The sequence below is a fragment of the Dendrobates tinctorius genome, unplaced genomic scaffold, assembly GCF_039654945.1.
Source record: "Dendrobates tinctorius isolate UK_male_01 unplaced genomic scaffold, ASM3965494v1 ptg000081l, whole genome shotgun sequence".
In the NCBI taxonomy this organism is placed as follows: Eukaryota; Metazoa; Chordata; class Amphibia; order Anura; family Dendrobatidae; genus Dendrobates; species Dendrobates tinctorius.
The window spans coordinates 2,799,217-2,816,489 of record NW_027361749.1 but is presented as its reverse complement, the minus strand read 5'-3'; the positions used below and the strand labels follow the sequence as shown (position 1 = coordinate 2,816,489).

General features: G+C 41.8%; 1 protein-coding gene across 2 annotated transcripts in view; it reads left to right on the top strand.

Annotated features, from left to right (window-relative positions):
• LOC141096860 (cadherin-2A) overlaps nt 1–17,273 on the top strand; it is a 369,191-nt gene that overhangs the window by 287,542 nt on the left and 64,376 nt on the right. For both annotated transcript variants that reach the window (XM_073583706.1, XM_073583707.1), the window contains 3 exons: nt 1,394–1,549; nt 7,025–7,169; nt 14,374–14,546. In XM_073583706.1, coding sequence (XP_073439807.1) covers nt 1,394–1,549; nt 7,025–7,169; nt 14,374–14,546 — 474 coding nt within the window. The remainder of the gene's footprint in view (nt 1–1,393; nt 1,550–7,024; nt 7,170–14,373; nt 14,547–17,273) is intronic.

The window sequence follows — 17,273 nt, the reverse complement described above, 5'->3', positions numbered from 1 at the left end:
TAGTTCATTTCTTTTATTTATTTTACGCACTTATATAGCGCCATTAATTCCACAGCGCTTTACAGACATCATCTCTGTCCCCATTGGCGCTCATAATCTAGACTCCCTATCAGTATGTCCTTGGAGTATGGAAGGAAACACGGGGAGAACATACAAGCTCATTCAGAAATTCATAAACTTTTTATTAATGAACTGGAAGTAACATTGTGATATTGAAAATAACGGTAGTGCCGGATCTGCTACGACGTGATGGACACGACCTGTGCCTGATGGACCTCGACGATTATAATGGCGTCATTTGGGCTTCTACTATGGTGTCCATCATTTTACTGGCCTCCAATACTGATCGCAACAACAGTCAGATGAAATGTGTTTAGTAATCTGAGCTGCTCTCTTTACGTTGGTTATAGGGGTATGTCTAGAGGCATGTATGAACACATACAGACAATTTGGTTTTGCTTTTTTGTATTTTTTCTAAGTAAGCCAGTATACAGCCAACAATGTAAAGTAACTGCAACACAATAACGATTAAAGTGAATCTTTCACCAGGTTTTACCACCTAATCTGAGAGGAGCGTAATGTAGGGGCAGGGACTATGATTCCAGCGATGTGTCACTTACTTGGCTGATTGCTGTACTTTTGGTAAAATCAGTGTGTTATCTGTAGGAGATTACCACTAGAGGACAAGAAAACCTGCTGCCAAGTAGTCAAGCATATCCATAGTCTCTGTATAGCTCCACCCCCACCGCTGATTGGCAAATTTCTGTGTACACTGTGCATGGGCAGAAAGCTGCCAATCAGTGGTGGGGGTGGGGTTATACAGAGCTCAGCATTCAGAGACCTGCTAGATCTGCAGCAAAGAAAACAGGGATTTTTATTAAAATGATAGCAAGCAGCCCAGTAAGTGACATATCTCTGGAATCACGATCTCTGCCCCTACATCATGTTGATATCTGATGTGTTAGTGAAAACCTGCTGACAGATTCCTTTTAACGTACAGTATCTATGTATACCAAGATAGTCATGGCTGACTGAATGAGATGTCTATGACTTATCTTGCCGGTTGTATTCAGGGCACACATTGTAAAGGACAAAGCCTCCATTACAAAATGATATTAAAAGATTTTTCTTCCAGAATTTGTAAGAGCGTAGGAATTTTTAGAAGATAATGATGACTCACCACTTAAATTGTCGGTTTTCCCGGTTTTGTCCTCCGGTCCCGGGAGTACCGCCTCTTATCAATAGTTTAGGTATATTTCTCCCCCACCCTCAGCTGAAATCTGAAACATTACAGATCACGGTCTAGACTTTTGGGGCAATGGGAGTTTCTCTTATTTCTCTTCTAATCTGTTGTCCTGAATATTCTCACTGATGTGCCTGTTTTGATCCCTAGATCAGGTCTGATCGCGACAAAAGCCTTTCCCTGCGATACAGCGTGACGGGCCCAGGCGCTGACCAGCCACCCATCGGCGTGTTCATTATCAGCCCCATTTCTGGACAGCTGTCAGTAACTAAGCCTTTGGATCGGGAGCAGATTGCGGTTTTCCATGTAAGATCTCACGAAATGTCAGCTGTATGAATATTGCTGTTTGATACTTGATTAAGTACCGTGGGTTGGATTTACAATTAGCGTCCTTCGCTCACATCCCCCTCACACTCCCTTCATTAACTAGAGATCAATCTTTTCAGTTTTCAGCACGTACTTTGGATTTTAAAGTTCTGACAAATTGATGTATCACAATAGAATTAAAGACATCGCGAGACTCTGATGAAGATGAGCCGTCAAGTAGTGTATGCATTATCGTAGCAAACGTCAAAGGAAAACTCGAATGCCAGCATTTCAGTGAAATAGGCAGTTCTTGCCTTTTCACCCTATTAAACCCCCTCTCCTTAGGTGCCGCCATTACTTATTTAAAGGGGAAATCCAATCTCAAACCATTTGTTGGACATGTCATACAAACATGACAGACAATTACAGTAGGGTCGGTCACAGAAAATCTCCGATATAACGTTTGGAGTTAAGTGCCATTGATTTTCTGGAGCCAGGAAATCTTTCAAATCAGTATGACATGTCAGAAAAGGGATGCCGGAAGGATTTGTCTTTTAAAAACACATTAGTAAAGCGCAGAATTATGATAATAGAAAATACTTATAATACAATTTCTCCAAAAATTATGATAGTGGGTAAAGCCATGAAATTTATTCCCTGGCTGACTTTACCTACAGAAGCATCGGTGTATGGCACAGAAGTTATTCTACAGTAATCGAGCCACTTGTATACAGCTGTCCTGGCTTCATCAGCGCAAAATATAAAAATAATCACTCTGTGGGGTAGAAATTGGAGCTAAAAGTGAACCTATCAGAAAGGAAAAGCTGAGAAAAATGATGTAAATGATTGGAAAAGATTGAGTATAACTCTTTTTTTTTTTTTTATTCATTGAAACCCTGGTGTTTGTATGCATGTGTGTCCAGTGGGCGGTGCTACTAATGATTGACCGTTATTTCTGCATGTGTAGTCATTTAGGGAAAGCTGTCAATCACTGAAGACCGCCCACTGGACTCATGAATAAATATACCAGGGATTTCAAGGAAATAAATGCATATTTTTCAGAATCTTCTCTCCCAAAAATGTACATTAACCTGATCAGCCCCTCCTGCTCTCTAATATCCTGCCTGCTGATCGAATACCATTATCAACAAGACAGGTTCTCCTTAATCAGAACAGGAAGTTGTTACATATTTTCAGCTTACGGGTGGCACCACGCCATTTATTTGTTTTTACCCAATGGCTTTTTAGGCCTACAGAAGAGCCAGTGTACGGCACAGATGTGTCCTAAAATAATTGAGCCACTCAGGGCTGTGGCGTCAGTAAGTCAAACCTTCAACTCTGACTCCTCAATTTCCCTGACTCCCAACTCTCTGACTCAGACTCCGCGACTTCAACTCCACGACTCCGACTCCACAGCGATGCGCCACTACTGAGCATGTGCATAAAGTACAGCACAGATTCATCTCTACTACGACCCCACAGCTCTGGTCACTACTGAGCATGTACATAAAGTGCAGCACAGATTCATCTCATCTATGACCCCACAGCACTGGTCACTACTGAGCATGTGCATAAAGTACAGCACAGATTCATCTCACCTCCAACCCCACAGCACTGATCACTACTGAGCATGTACATAAAGTGCAGCACAGATTCATCTCCTCTGACTCCACAGTACTGATCACTACTGAGCATGTACATAAAGTACAGCACAGAGTCATCTCATCTACGACTCCACAGCACTGGTCACTACTGAGCATGTGCATAAAGTACAGCACAGATTCATCTCTACTACGACCCCACAGCACTGATCACTACTGAGCATGGACATAAAGTGCAGCACAGATTCATCTCTACTACGACTCCACAGCACTGGTCACTACTGAGCATGTGCATAAAGTGCAGCACAGATTCTTCTCTACTACGACTCCACAGCACTGGTCACTACTGAGCATGTGCATAAAGTGCAGCACAGATTCATCTCTACTACGACCCCACAGCACTGATCACTACTGAGCATGGACATAAAGTGCAGCACAGATTCATCTCTACTACGACTCCACAGCACTGGTCACTACTGAGCATGTACATAAAGTACAGCACAGAGTCATCTCATCTACGACTCCACAGCACTGGTCACTACTGAGCATGTGCATAAAGTGCAGCACAGATTCATCTCTACTACGACCCCACAGCACTGATCACTACTGAGCATGTGCATAAAGTGCAGCACAGATTCATCTCTACTATGACTCCACAGCACTGGTCACTACTGAGCATGTGCATAAAGTGCAGCACAGAGTCATCTCTACTACGACCCCACAGCACTGATCACTACTGAGCATGTGCATAAAGTGCAGCACAGAGTCATCTCATCTACGACTCCACAGCACTGGTCACTACTGAGCATGTGCATAAAGTGCAGCACAGATTCATCTCTACTACGACTCCACAGCACTGGTCACTACTGAGCATGTGCATAAAGTGCAGCACAGATTCATCTCTACTACGACCCCACAGCACTGATCACTACTGAGCATGTGCATAAAGTGCAGCACAGATTCATCTCTACTATGACTCCACAGCACTGGTCACTACTGAGCATGTGCATAAAGTGCAGCACAGATTCATCTCTACTACGACTCCACAGCACTGGTCACTACTGAGCATGTACATAAAGTACAGCACAGAGTCATCTCATCTACGACTCCACAGCACTGGTCACTACTGAGCATGTGCATAAAGTGCAGCACAGATTCATCTCTACTACGACTCCACAGCACTGGTCACTACTGAGCATGTGCATAAAGTGCAGCACAGATTCATCTCTACTATGACTCCACAGCACTGGTCACTACTGAGCATGTGCATAAAGTGCAGCACAGATTCATCTCTACTATGACCCCACAGCACTGATCACTACTGAGCATGGACATAAAGTGCAGCACAGATTCATCTCTACTACGACTCCACAGCACTGGTCACTACTGAGCATGTGCATAAAGTGCAGCACAGATTCTTCTCTACTACGACTCCACAGCACTGGTCACTACTGAGCATGTGCATAAAGTGCAGCACAGATTCATCTCTACTACGACCCCACAGCACTGATCACTACTGAGCATGGACATAAAGTGCAGCACAGATTCATCTCTACTACGACTCCACAGCACTGGTCACTACTGAGCATGTGCATAAAGTGCAGCACAGATTCTTCTCTACTACGACTCCACAGCACTGATCACTACTGAGCATGTGCATAAAGTGCAGCACAGATTCATCTCATCTACGACCCCACAGCACTGGTCACTACTGAGCATGTGCATAAAGTGCAGCACAGATTCATCTCACCTCCGACCCCACAGCACTGGTCACTACTGAGCATGTGCATAAAGTGCAGCACAGATTCATCTCTACTATGACCCCACAGCACTGATCACTACTGAGCATGGACATAAAGTGCAGCACAGATTCATCTCTACTACGACTCCACAGCACTGGTCACTACTGAGCATGTGCATAAAGTGCAGCACAGATTCTTCTCTACTACGACTCCACAGCACTGGTCACTACTGAGCATGTGCATAAAGTGCAGCACAGATTCATCTCTACTACGACCCCACAGCACTGATCACTACTGAGCATGGACATAAAGTGCAGCACAGATTCATCTCTACTACGACTCCACAGCACTGGTCACTACTGAGCATGTGCATAAAGTGCAGCACAGATTCTTCTCTACTACGACTCCACAGCACTGATCACTACTGAGCATGTGCATAAAGTGCAGCACAGATTCATCTCATCTACGACCCCACAGCACTGGTCACTACTGAGCATGTGCATAAAGTGCAGCACAGATTCATCTCACCTCCGACTCCCTAGCACTGGTCACTACTGAGCATGTGCATAAAGTGCAGCACAGATTCATCTCATCTACGACCCCACAGCACTGGTCACTACTGAGCATGTGCATAAAGTGCAGCACAGATTCATCTCACCTCCGACTCCCCAGCACTGGTCACTACTGAGCATGTGCATAAAGTGCAGCACAGATTCATCTCATCTACGACCCCACAGCACTGGTCACTACTGAGCATGTGCATAAAGTGCAGCACAGATTCATCTCATCTACGACCCCACAGCACAGGTCACTACTGAGCATGTGCATAAAGTGCAGCACAGATTCATCTCACCTCTGACTCCACAGCACTGGTCACTACTGAGCATGTGCATAAAGTGCAGCACAGATTCATCTCACCTCCGACCCCACAGCACTGATCACTGCTGAGCATGTGCATAAAGTGCAGCACAGATTCATCTCACCTCCGACCCCACAGCACTGGTCACTACTGAGCATGTACATAAAGTGCAGCACAGATTCATCTCACCTCCGACCCCACAGCACTGGTCACTACTGAGCATGTGCATAAAGTGCAGCACAGATTCATGTCAGCTAAAAACCGAGATCATTAGATCAGGAACAGAACAGCCATTTATAGGACATTTCATAACTTTCCCTAATTCTTATGAAAACATTTACAGCACATCGTGCACTGAACTACTGTACCCAATTTATTATATATTTTAGGAGTCGGAGTAGGTCCATTTTACACCGACTTCAACGCCATCAAAATGGACACCGACTCCACAGCTCTGGAGCCACTGATCTCCACTTGTTTACAGCAGTTCCAGGGCTTGTTAGTCCTCATCAGTAGAAATCCTTGACACCATGGCTCTATGGAATTGGGCTTGAGGGTTAAACCAGACTAACGGCCTTCATAATTCATCACAGGTCCCTGGTATCGGTGTGTTATCAGAGCACATCACAGAAATTGTCCCCAAATAAAAATTGGTAAAAGAGCAGCAGCTGGCAATTTTGTATCCCTAGAACAAAACCGTCTAGAAAACAATTGGAATTTAACCAAGCCTTTGAAAAAAGGAATTTTCTAGTGTCAGAAAGGCAGCGTTAATACAGAGTTCACATTACCCACTTTCTTCTATTGCTTCCAATCATATGTCATTTACTTTAAATTGACACTGGATCTACTATTGATTATATTCTCGAGCACCAAGTGTGAAAAATGAAGCATCGACCATGGTTCCTTCACATCTCCGAAAGCAGTCAGTCCTCAGACCCTGTGTATTATACATTGCATACGTGTTTCTGATGTTTCTCCTCTCGCCCTTTTGTTTCAGTTGCTTTCTTTATCATAAAATCCGTTCATGTAGTGATCATACCGAGCACAAAATGACAATGCAATACAATACCGCAGAAAAGAGGAGATTTGTTCAGAGCATCCATTATCCAGTTCTGTAGTTACTGTGCTTGAATTGACAGCAGATTCACTGATATTTCTAAATAACTCATCTGGGACGGGATATAGCAGTGTATCACTGGGACAACCGTACGCACAGTGTAATCTTCTGCATCATATTTCTACAGAGAACTGCCATATAAAATTGTTTTTGCAGCTGAGGGCACACGCAGTAGATGTAAATGGAAACCAGGTGGAAAATCCCATAGACATCGTGATCAATGTAATAGATATGAATGATAACAGACCAGAATTCCTGCACCAAATTTGGAATGGAAGCATTTCGGAAGGATCGAAGCCAGGTAAAAAAAAATCATATGTTATATCCTTGAATAAGAAACAAAATAATGCTTTCTTAAAAATAAACAATTATTATTTGCCATGTTCTCTTGGACTTTGGATCATAGTTTGTATAACAAAGAAGCCTTTGGCACTCAGATAGATAGATGATTTAGGAAAAAAGTCAACACTTTGATCCATAGAAGTGAAACAAAGGGCATCTTACCAATGCTCAAAAATGCTTGAAGGCACGTTGTTGTTACTGGAGCCAAAATATCACATTTTCACGCTAATGGTAAGTCCTATTTTTTTCATTTCTGTGGATCGGATTGCTGCATTAAGTATTGTTTGTACTCATGTTAAAGAGATTATCTGGGACCTTTAATATTTTCGCGCATGGGGCTAAGAACTAAGGCAACTTAGAACTACCTTCCTTTTCTGCATGATGCTGTTTCCTGCTGGCTCAGAGATGTCACTGACCAAACTTCCCCCTGATTTTGTGCCTTCCGCATATGTTGATAGAGCAGCATCTTCTCTTCTCGCTTTACTCTGTTGATGGGGCGTCTTTGCTGATGTCATATTTTTTGACACCTGACTCCCCGCTGCCTAACTGCGGGGAGCTGGCCCTGAATCAGCAGGACATCTGCAGTGACACTCCTTCGACACAGCAGACCAGAAGAGAAGGCGTGAAATGAAGCATGGGAATAGCTGGCTGAGCTAGCAGAAATCATCCTCATGTAGAACAGTCAAGTTAGCAACTTCCTATCTGTTAGTTCTTAGCCCCATGCAGAAAAATAGTACAAGTCCTTGATAACACCTTTAATAGCACCCATACTTGAGTTAGTGTCCATTGACACTGCAAGATTATTGTGAACTAGCGGTCCTAGAAATGCTTGTTTCATGATAATAACCTTGCCATCTAAGCAGGCCTCCGATCACACAATGAATGAGCAAAATGCTTTTTCATCAAATAAAATGATCTTTTATGATCCACAAAAGATCATTCTTCTCGGCAGCACCTCGTCCTGTGTTAACAGGAGCTGCAATGCTAAGAACACTGGCAGCCTGTTCACACTGAGCGAAATACAGATTGTTCAGTACATATCTGAAGATGGATCTGTGACCAGGATATAAAACAGCCACCGATCAGCGAAGAGCAGCTGATAGATTTAGCGGACCAGGTCGGCCCTTGTAAAGGTATGGTGTATATCGTAGCACAACCGTGAGATGTGGTGCACAAGTAGGTTCCCAGGCCAGTATACATAAAGATAAGACTTGGCACTCAACTTAATTCAAGAATCCAAAGGTAATTTTATTGCAGTCCGTTAAATTTACTGCATTCTTACCACTATATACCTTCTCCTTAGCAGTCGGACTGACGAAGGTCCATATGGGATCGAAACGTCTTGTCATTTTGAATGGACTGCAATAAAATTACCTTTGGATTCTCATATAAAGTTGAGCACCAAGTCTTATCTTTATGTATACTGGCCCTTGTTAAAGGGGCTCTTCTACTAGCTGATTTAATTCTATTTTTCAGGATACATAGGTTTATCCAGTCTCAGACAGAATCTGTCGTTAGATTCATGCTTCTTGAACCACGTACAGCATGATTGCAGCCAGGTATGTCTTTCATCGAAAACTTAGTTTGAAAACTGGCTGGGGACTAAAGAGACCTGACTAGTCAGTGCGGCCCCCAACCAGCGTCTCCCCGTACCACAATAGTTGATTGACATGGAAGACCCCGGTCTGCTCTTCGTACTATATTTTATCTGAAACACCCGATCGCTTCTGACACTGACATATCTGACTGCTATCGCACAGCCACACTCTGATTCATGTTCTCATGGTTTGGCAGTATAAATCTAACAATAGATTCCCTCTGAATTACTGTCTATGGCTGACTGATAATCCGGGGTATTTTCTGGTCACAGTGATTAACTAACTTACTAGGCCCATAGTGCAGCATATATACGGCAAGTACAAAAAGGAATGAGTTGTGCACAAGCAAAATATTGCTCCAAGCAATTTGTTTGGTTTAGACGTGACTTCTCTTGAGTCTGTAATTTTCATCTAGAGTCATGTGATAAACCGGAATTATCAATTACGACAATATCACAATTTCTGCTCGCGCACACTTCAGTGTGTTGGCAGGTGATAACATAAGTGCCACATGCTAATTATATTCTTCAGAAATAATGACACCTTTCTCTAGTTAACGTGTAAGTTATCATTTTGTAGTGAATTTTAGAAATGCCAAGGTTCCATTTAATGGGCAAACGTATGTTAGTATGAAAAAAATCACCATTTGTGTTATCATCAGGTTAGATGTGTCATAATTGTCTGCCGATGCAGGTTCAGCATACCGTATTTCTCCAGAATAGGGGCTTCTGTCCCCCCGTTGTTTCTGGTGCCATAGATAAGTACACACGTGGTCAAAATTGTTGGTACCCCTTGTTTAATGACAGAAAAACCCACAATGGTCACAGAAATAACTTGAATCTGACAAAAGTAATAATAAATCAAAAATCGATGAGAATGAGCAAATGAAAGTCAGACATTGCTTTTCAACCGTGCTTCCACAGAATTAAAAAAAAAAAATAAAACACTCATGAAATAGGCCTGGACAGAAATGATAGTTCCCTTAACTTAATATTTTGTTGCACAACCTTTTGAGGCAATCACTGCAATCAAATGATTCCTGTAACGGTTCCTGTCAATGAGAATTCTGAGCTTCTCGACAGGTATTTTGGCCCACTCCTCAAGAGCAAACTTCTCCAGTTGTCTCGTGTTTGAAGGTTGCCTTTTCCAGATGGCATGTTGCAGCTTTTTTCAAAGATGCTCAATTGGATTTAGGTCAGGGCTCATAAAAGGCCTCTTGAGAATAGTTCAATGTTTTCCTCTTAGCCTTTCTTGGGTGTTTTTAGCTGTGTGTTTGGGTCATTATCCTGTTGCAAGAGCCATGACCTGCGACTGAGATCAAGCTTTCTGACACTGGGCAGCACATTTCTCTCTAGAATCCCTTGATAGTCTTGAGATTTCATTGTACCCTGCACAGATTCTAGACACCCTGTGCCAGACGCAGCCAAGCAGCCCCAGAACATAACAAAAGCCTCCTCCATGTTTCACAGTAGGGACAGTGTTCTTTTCTTGAAATGCTTCATTTTTCCGTCTGTGAGCATAGAGCTGATATGCCTTGCCAAAAAGTTCTATTTTTGTCTCATCTGTCCATAGGACATTCTCCCAGAAGCTTTGTGGCGTGTCAACCTGTAGTTTGGCAAATTCCAGTCTGACTTTTTTATGATTTTTTTTTTTTCTACAATGGTGTCCTCCTTGGTCATTTGCCATGAAGTCCACTTTGGCTTATACAACAGCGGATGGTGCAATCTGACACTGATGTTCCTTGAGCTTGATGTTTACCTTTAATCTGTTTAGAAGTTTTTCTGGGCTCTTTTGTTACCATTTGTATTATCCATCTCTTTTATTTGTCAGCAATTTTCCTCCTGCGGCCATGTCCAGGGAGGTTGGCTACAGTCCCATGGAGCTTAAATTTCTGAATAATATGTGCAACTGTAGTCACAGGAACATCAAGCTGCTTGGAGATGGTCTTATAACTTTTACCTTTGTCTTTAATTTTCTTTCTAATCTCCTGAGACAACTCTTTCCTTCGCTTCCTCTGGTCCATGTCATCATGTCACCAAACAGCACAGTGAGTATCTGTAGCCCTCTATACAGGCCGACTCACTGATTCCAAGATTGTAGACACCTGTGATGCTAATTAGTGGACGCACCTTGATTTAACATGTCCCTTTTGTCACATTATTTTCAGGGTACCATCATTTCTGTCCAGGCCTATTTCATGAATTTTAATTTTTTAAAAATTCTGTGGAAGCATGGTTGAAAAGCAATGTCTGACTTATTTGTTAATTTTCATCGATTTTTGATTTATTATTACATTTGTCAGATTCAAGTTATTTCTATCACCATTGTGGGTTTTTCTGTCATTAAACGAGGGGCACCAACAATTGTATCCAACTATTTTCTGAACTTTGCATATATGGCTGCTGCTGTACCAGGCAGGACGGGGGGTGAGGAGAACTCATTTCTGGAGATGGGTGCAGGTAAAAAAAAAGTGGATTTTCTAGTGCTGTACTGACATATTAGTAGTCACCCATGCTTCCACAAATTAAATGAAGAAACAATTACGGTAAATGATTTACTGTTACTTTTCTAGAAGACAGCTTAAAAACGTATAATCTATTGTGATTTTTTTAAAGGGGGTTTTCCAAGAACCAATTCTAAAATATCTAAATCCATGAAATATTAAAAGTAGTTCAGAAATAATCAGAATGGCCAGAAAATAATTTTATGCAGGCATACACAGCTCTCACATTTGTTAGTTTACATCCTGTTAATGGGTTTTCTTTTATTTTCACAAAGTTCACTTCCCATCATTCTTTTCCTTCTCTGAGTTCTTTTGCCCCTGTAACTCCTCCTCTGTGTTCCCCTTATCACAGCCCATGCAGCAGTGGCTCCTCCTTACCTCTGCACACTGGCTGAGAGGATTTGCAACTGTCTGCTGCTGTCTGAGATTGTGATTCTAATACAGCAATTGCCTCCCATGCTCAGTTTCCAGATGCTTGCCCTTTCTATCCACCTTTAGAAGTCAGACCCGTCCTGCATTACATCATTCCTTTCAGACCCATCCTGCATTACAATGGCATGTAAAAGTTTGTGCACCCATGGTCAAAATTACCGTTATTGTGAACAGTAAAGCTAGTTGAACATGAAATGATCTCTAAAAGGGCTAAAGTTAAAGATGACACATTTCCTTTTTATTTTAGACAAAAAAAAATAGCATATACAGTGCTGTGCAAACTAATTGGGACAAAGCATTTTTTTAAGTAAAATCGTAAGTTGGTTACCAGTCAGTGATTCAAACCAGTTTTAACTGCTTTGAACAGGTGTGCGTGACTGTTCAAAGCAGTTAAAACTGGTTTGAATCACTGACTGGTATCCAACTTACGATTTTACTTAAAAAAATGCTTTGTCCCAATTAATTTGCACAGCACTGTGTATTTCCATCATTTACATTTTGAAAATAACAAAGAGGAAAATGGTCCAGTGATCCACACTCGGAGATTTGTGTTCTCAGATAACTTTGACCAAGGTTTCAGACCTAAATTAGCCTATTAGGATCATGGCTTGAATGCTATCATCGTTAGGAAAGGCCAGGTGATGCAATTTTCACAGCTTTATAAAAACCAAGCCTCCTCTTAACCTTGTGCCAAAAAACAGCAGCCATGGGTTCTTCTAAGCAGCTGCCTAGCACTTTGAAAATTAAAAGCAGGAGAAGTCTATAAGAAGATAGCAAAATGTTTTCAAGTTGACCTTTCCTCAGTTAGAAATGTAACTAAGAATTCGCAGTTAACAAGAACAATGGAGGTCTAGATAAAGTCTGGAAGACAAAGTAAAATTTCAGTGAGAGCTGCCCATAGGACTGCTAGAGAAGTAAATCAGAACCTCCGCTTGACTGCAAAAGACCTTTAAAAAGATTTAGCAGACTCTGGAGTTGTGGTTAATTGTTCTACTGTTCAGGTACACCTGCATAAATATGGCCTTCATGGAAGAAAAACTCTCCTGCATCCTCACCATAAAATTCAGCGTTAAAAGTATGCAAAAGAACATCTAAACAAGCCTGATGCATTTTGAAAACAAGTCCTGTGGACTGATGAGGTTAAAAAAGAACTCTTTGGCCACAATGATCAAAGGTATGCATTGAGGAAAAAAAAGACACAGAATTTCAAGAAAAGAACAATTTCACCAACCATTAAGCCTGGGGATGGATCAATCATGCTTTGGGATTGTGTTGAAGCTAGTGGCAGAAGGAAAATTTCATGGGTAGAGGGAATAATGGGTTCAATGAAATTTCAACAAATTCCTAATGCAAACATAACACCATCATTAAAAAAGCTGAAGTTGAAAACAGGATGGCCCCTACAAATGGATAATGTTCCTAAACACGTCAAACTCCACAATAGACTACCTCACAAGGCGCAATCTGAAGGTTTTACAATGGCCCTCACAGTCCTCTGAGCTAAACAGACCTCAAAATAACAGTGCTGCAAGATGACCCAGGAATCTCACAGAACTGAAAGGATTTTCCAAGGAAGAATGGGTGACAGTCCCTCAAATAAGAATTGAAAGACCAATTTTCCTTTTTGTAATTTTTAAAATGTAAAAGATGAAAATGTTTTATTTTTTTGGCCTAAAACACAAAGGAAATGTGTCATCTTTAACTTTAGGCCTTTTAGAGATCATTTCATCTTCACACTAACAGAAATTTTAACTAGGGGTTCCCAAACTTTTACATGCCACTATACATCGCTTGTCTCAACCCCTCTATGTAAAGTACCATTTTGCACTTTATCGCTCTTCTCAGCACCTCTATATACAGTACTAAGCTGCAGTACATCGTTTCTCTCAACTACTCTATATAGATTATTAATCTGCAGTGCATTCCTCCTTCCAACTCCCCTCTATTTACGGTATCATCCTGCAGGACATTGCTCCTCTCAGCCCTTGTATGTACAGTGCTCTCCTGCAATACATCACCCCTCTCAGACCCATCCTGCAGTACATCGCTCCCCTCAGGCACTCTATATATCTCCATTCTGCAATACATAGCTTATCTCTGCCCCATTCTGCAACACATCATTCTTTTAAGCCACATTCTGCTGTGCATTGCTACTCTCAGCCCCATTTTACAGCGCATCATTCTTCTCACATACATGAATGAGCGGGTAGAGTGATGCTCGCTTCCTCCCTTACTGTACATGGGACTCCTGATATCCCTGATAGGCAGAATTATTCAGAAAAACAGCAGGGTATGTACATGCACCATCAAACTACTTCTTCACCACCGAGAGAATACGAAAAGATTCATGGATCGTGCATGCGAGATCCTAGAACTTCAGCACTGTCCATATACTGATTTCAGCAGCGACATTGCGTTTCCTGGGCTGTACAGTTAGGGCTGAAGATGCTGTGGGCTATACATGATTTGCATACATAAGGTTAAAAAGGACCAATAGTTTTAATATAAGTATATTACAAGTCAGCCCACATTACTGTGAGAATTGTTAGGGACAAATAAAAAAATATCTAGGACAACTCTTTTAATGAATGTGATTACATTAATTGCTTTTTGTTTTCAATTATTTTTAGGATCCTATGTTATGACTCTTACTGCTATTGATGGAGATGATGCCAAACAACCCAATGGCATGTTAAGATATAAGATCCTGTCCCAGACTCCTGATACCCCTTCTTCCAACATGTTTACAATCAACAACGAGACCGGAGATATTATCACTTTGGCAGCAGGACTTGATCGGGAGGTAAAAAATATGTTTGTATATTATATGTCTTCTAAATATGATGGTCATGATTCTGGAAGTGGAGAAAAGAAGTCTCAACATGTGTAAACCATAGTACATAGGATAGATGATATCAGCGCCACAGCCTTCCCCTCCCTGTCACTGCACAGTTTCCTGTCCTGCCTTCAAAACACGTTGGTCTTCTCTTGGTCCTCAAGCTGCCCCGTACTAGCTGTGACGTCACACGCTCAGGTACCTGTCGGCCATTGTATCCTAGCGGGTATCCAGGGAAGCTGCCGGCTGGAGCTTCCCCTGGCTCTACCCAGCTCTCTTAGCTCCCTCACGCCCCTCTCCTGCCTCGCACGCAATTCTCCAGCAGGGAAAGCTGAACTCCATGGCCAGCTACCTCACGGCATCGCCACCTCAGAATGGGACCCAGCAACTGCACACATCATCTTTCTACAGCCACTGCGGGCATCTCCCGCATACCCTACACTTCAGTTAGTGTTGCGCCTAATCCGCTTGTCTATGCCATTATCTATGTGGCTTATGTCTATGGAAAATGTTGCTGTCTATGGGGGAACTCACACTCTATAACTTCACAGTTTGACTCCCTATACTAAGTTTCAGTGTCTCAAACATTGTTTGAGTGACTTTCACAGTTTGTTTGCATCTTATGCTACTCAGCAAGGTCTTTTAGCACTTATTATATTGCCTTGTCTACCACTGCTTTTTGGTTGTCAGCATATACCCCTAGGGAGTTTCCACTATCCTGCTTTCAGGCTAGCATAGCCACTGTCTCAGTACTTTGTGGTGTTATTGAGCGCGGGTCATATTTGTATACATTTTTGCTATTATAGAAATATATATATATATGTATATATGGTAGTTATAATCTCTTTCACATTCATTTACATACTAAATAGCTGCCAAAATGCAAGTCTGTACAGAAGTTATCGGTTAATGACCCCTTCCCCCTGTTTTTAAAACGTGGGGTTGTACATTTCTTCATAACATTTACTACATTAATCTCACTGAGTCTCATGCCAAACTCTGTGTAAGACCAAGTTGATTTGTTCCAGATTCTACATACCGCCTTCACATGGTTCAAGAAAATATCTGCGGCAACAGATTTTGATATCCATGTCATAGTGACTCGTTTAGAAAGGTTCATGTTTTATAATTACTATAAGAAAAATGTGACATATTTCTAATAGAAATTAGCAAAAAGACTTGCAGTAGCCGGTTCCGACCTCTGGTCCGGGGTTGGCTTGGCTTCTCCTGGATGTCTGTGTCTCTTCTAAGCCAGGGCCACGTCACAATGTTACATGGGGTCTAGTGAGTTGGGGTCTAGGATGCAACAAATGCTTCGAGGAGATGCAAAGCCAAGGATGCAAGGAGTAGAAGTGAGGTCCGGCTGCAAAAAGGACTGGACAAGAGGTCAGAACTCGGCACCGTGAATCTTTTTGCTCATCTTTTTTTCAAAAATTTTAATTTCCCTTTAAAGGAATTACAAAACAGGATCCTTTCTCACCCATATGGGTCACATATGTATCTCATAATGATGTATGAAATGATTGTCAGTAATGTACGAATAAAGTGAATAAAGTGTGATCATTACGACATGAAAAGATTTTGCACTTTGTAATAGCCTATTTGTTTAAATTCTCAGCCATTTTCAAAATGTCTTCCTTTTGTCACTGAATGCAGACATTCTTACCTTAGTCCTGCTCTCACAGATGATGGGGTGTCCTCTAGGAGGCACAATCATCTTGGAGTCTGGAGATTCATACTTCTGATGTGTTTAGCTCACAATGGAGTACACTCATAATTAAGATTTTCAGTCTGTCAATGTAAATTTTAATTTACATTGACAGACTGAAAATCTTAATTATGTGTGTAGTCCATTGTGAGCTAAACACATCAGAAGTATGAATTTCTGGACTCCAAGATGATTGTGCCACCTAGATGATACTCCATTAACCATCTGTGAGAGAAAGACTAAGGCAAGCACGTTTGCATTTAGGGGATGTCCTTTAGGGGATGTCCACTACTGTGTTTCCCGCCAGTAAAATAACACCTCTACACGCCAACGGTGTTGGCACTGGCTCTCCTGGGGCTTGTGTTACATTGTTATATCGTGGGATCCCTGGTTTCACTCACGCCTTCTTTAACAAATCAAGATATCTGAAGAAAGTGAGAGCCGCTGCTCTCTCACGTCTTCTGGATGTCAACTTCGTCCATAGGAGAGGAGAGTGAAACCAGCGTTGATTGCTCACAGGGATCGCGCAACATGATAATATTACGCGAGCCCCGGGAGAGCCAGTGCTGACACCACCCGCACCGGAGGTGAGTATAAGTGTTATTTTTTTACTGGGGGGGAAACAGGGATTCAGAAGTAAAGAGCAATTTAGTGTTTCCATTCACTGGCAATAATCTGAGATATTAAAGAGCGAAAAATAATTGAGATATATTGGAAAGTAAAGTAATTAGGCTTTATTTACGTCTCTCTGCATTTCAAGTTCATATGTTTGAATTATTGGGAGAAAGTGCTGTCTCGCACAGAGTATGTTTATGTTGTATAGTCATTCATCAGGATGTTAGGAAATTGACTTTTATGTTCTGTTTTTTTGCCCCGTGTTCTTTATCTAAGCTTTTTTCCTTTAGTAAGAACGCATAGCACATCTCTTTTGAGCACAATAACACAAGTGACGTAAAGGTGATATCAACAGTAATAATTGTGTAATT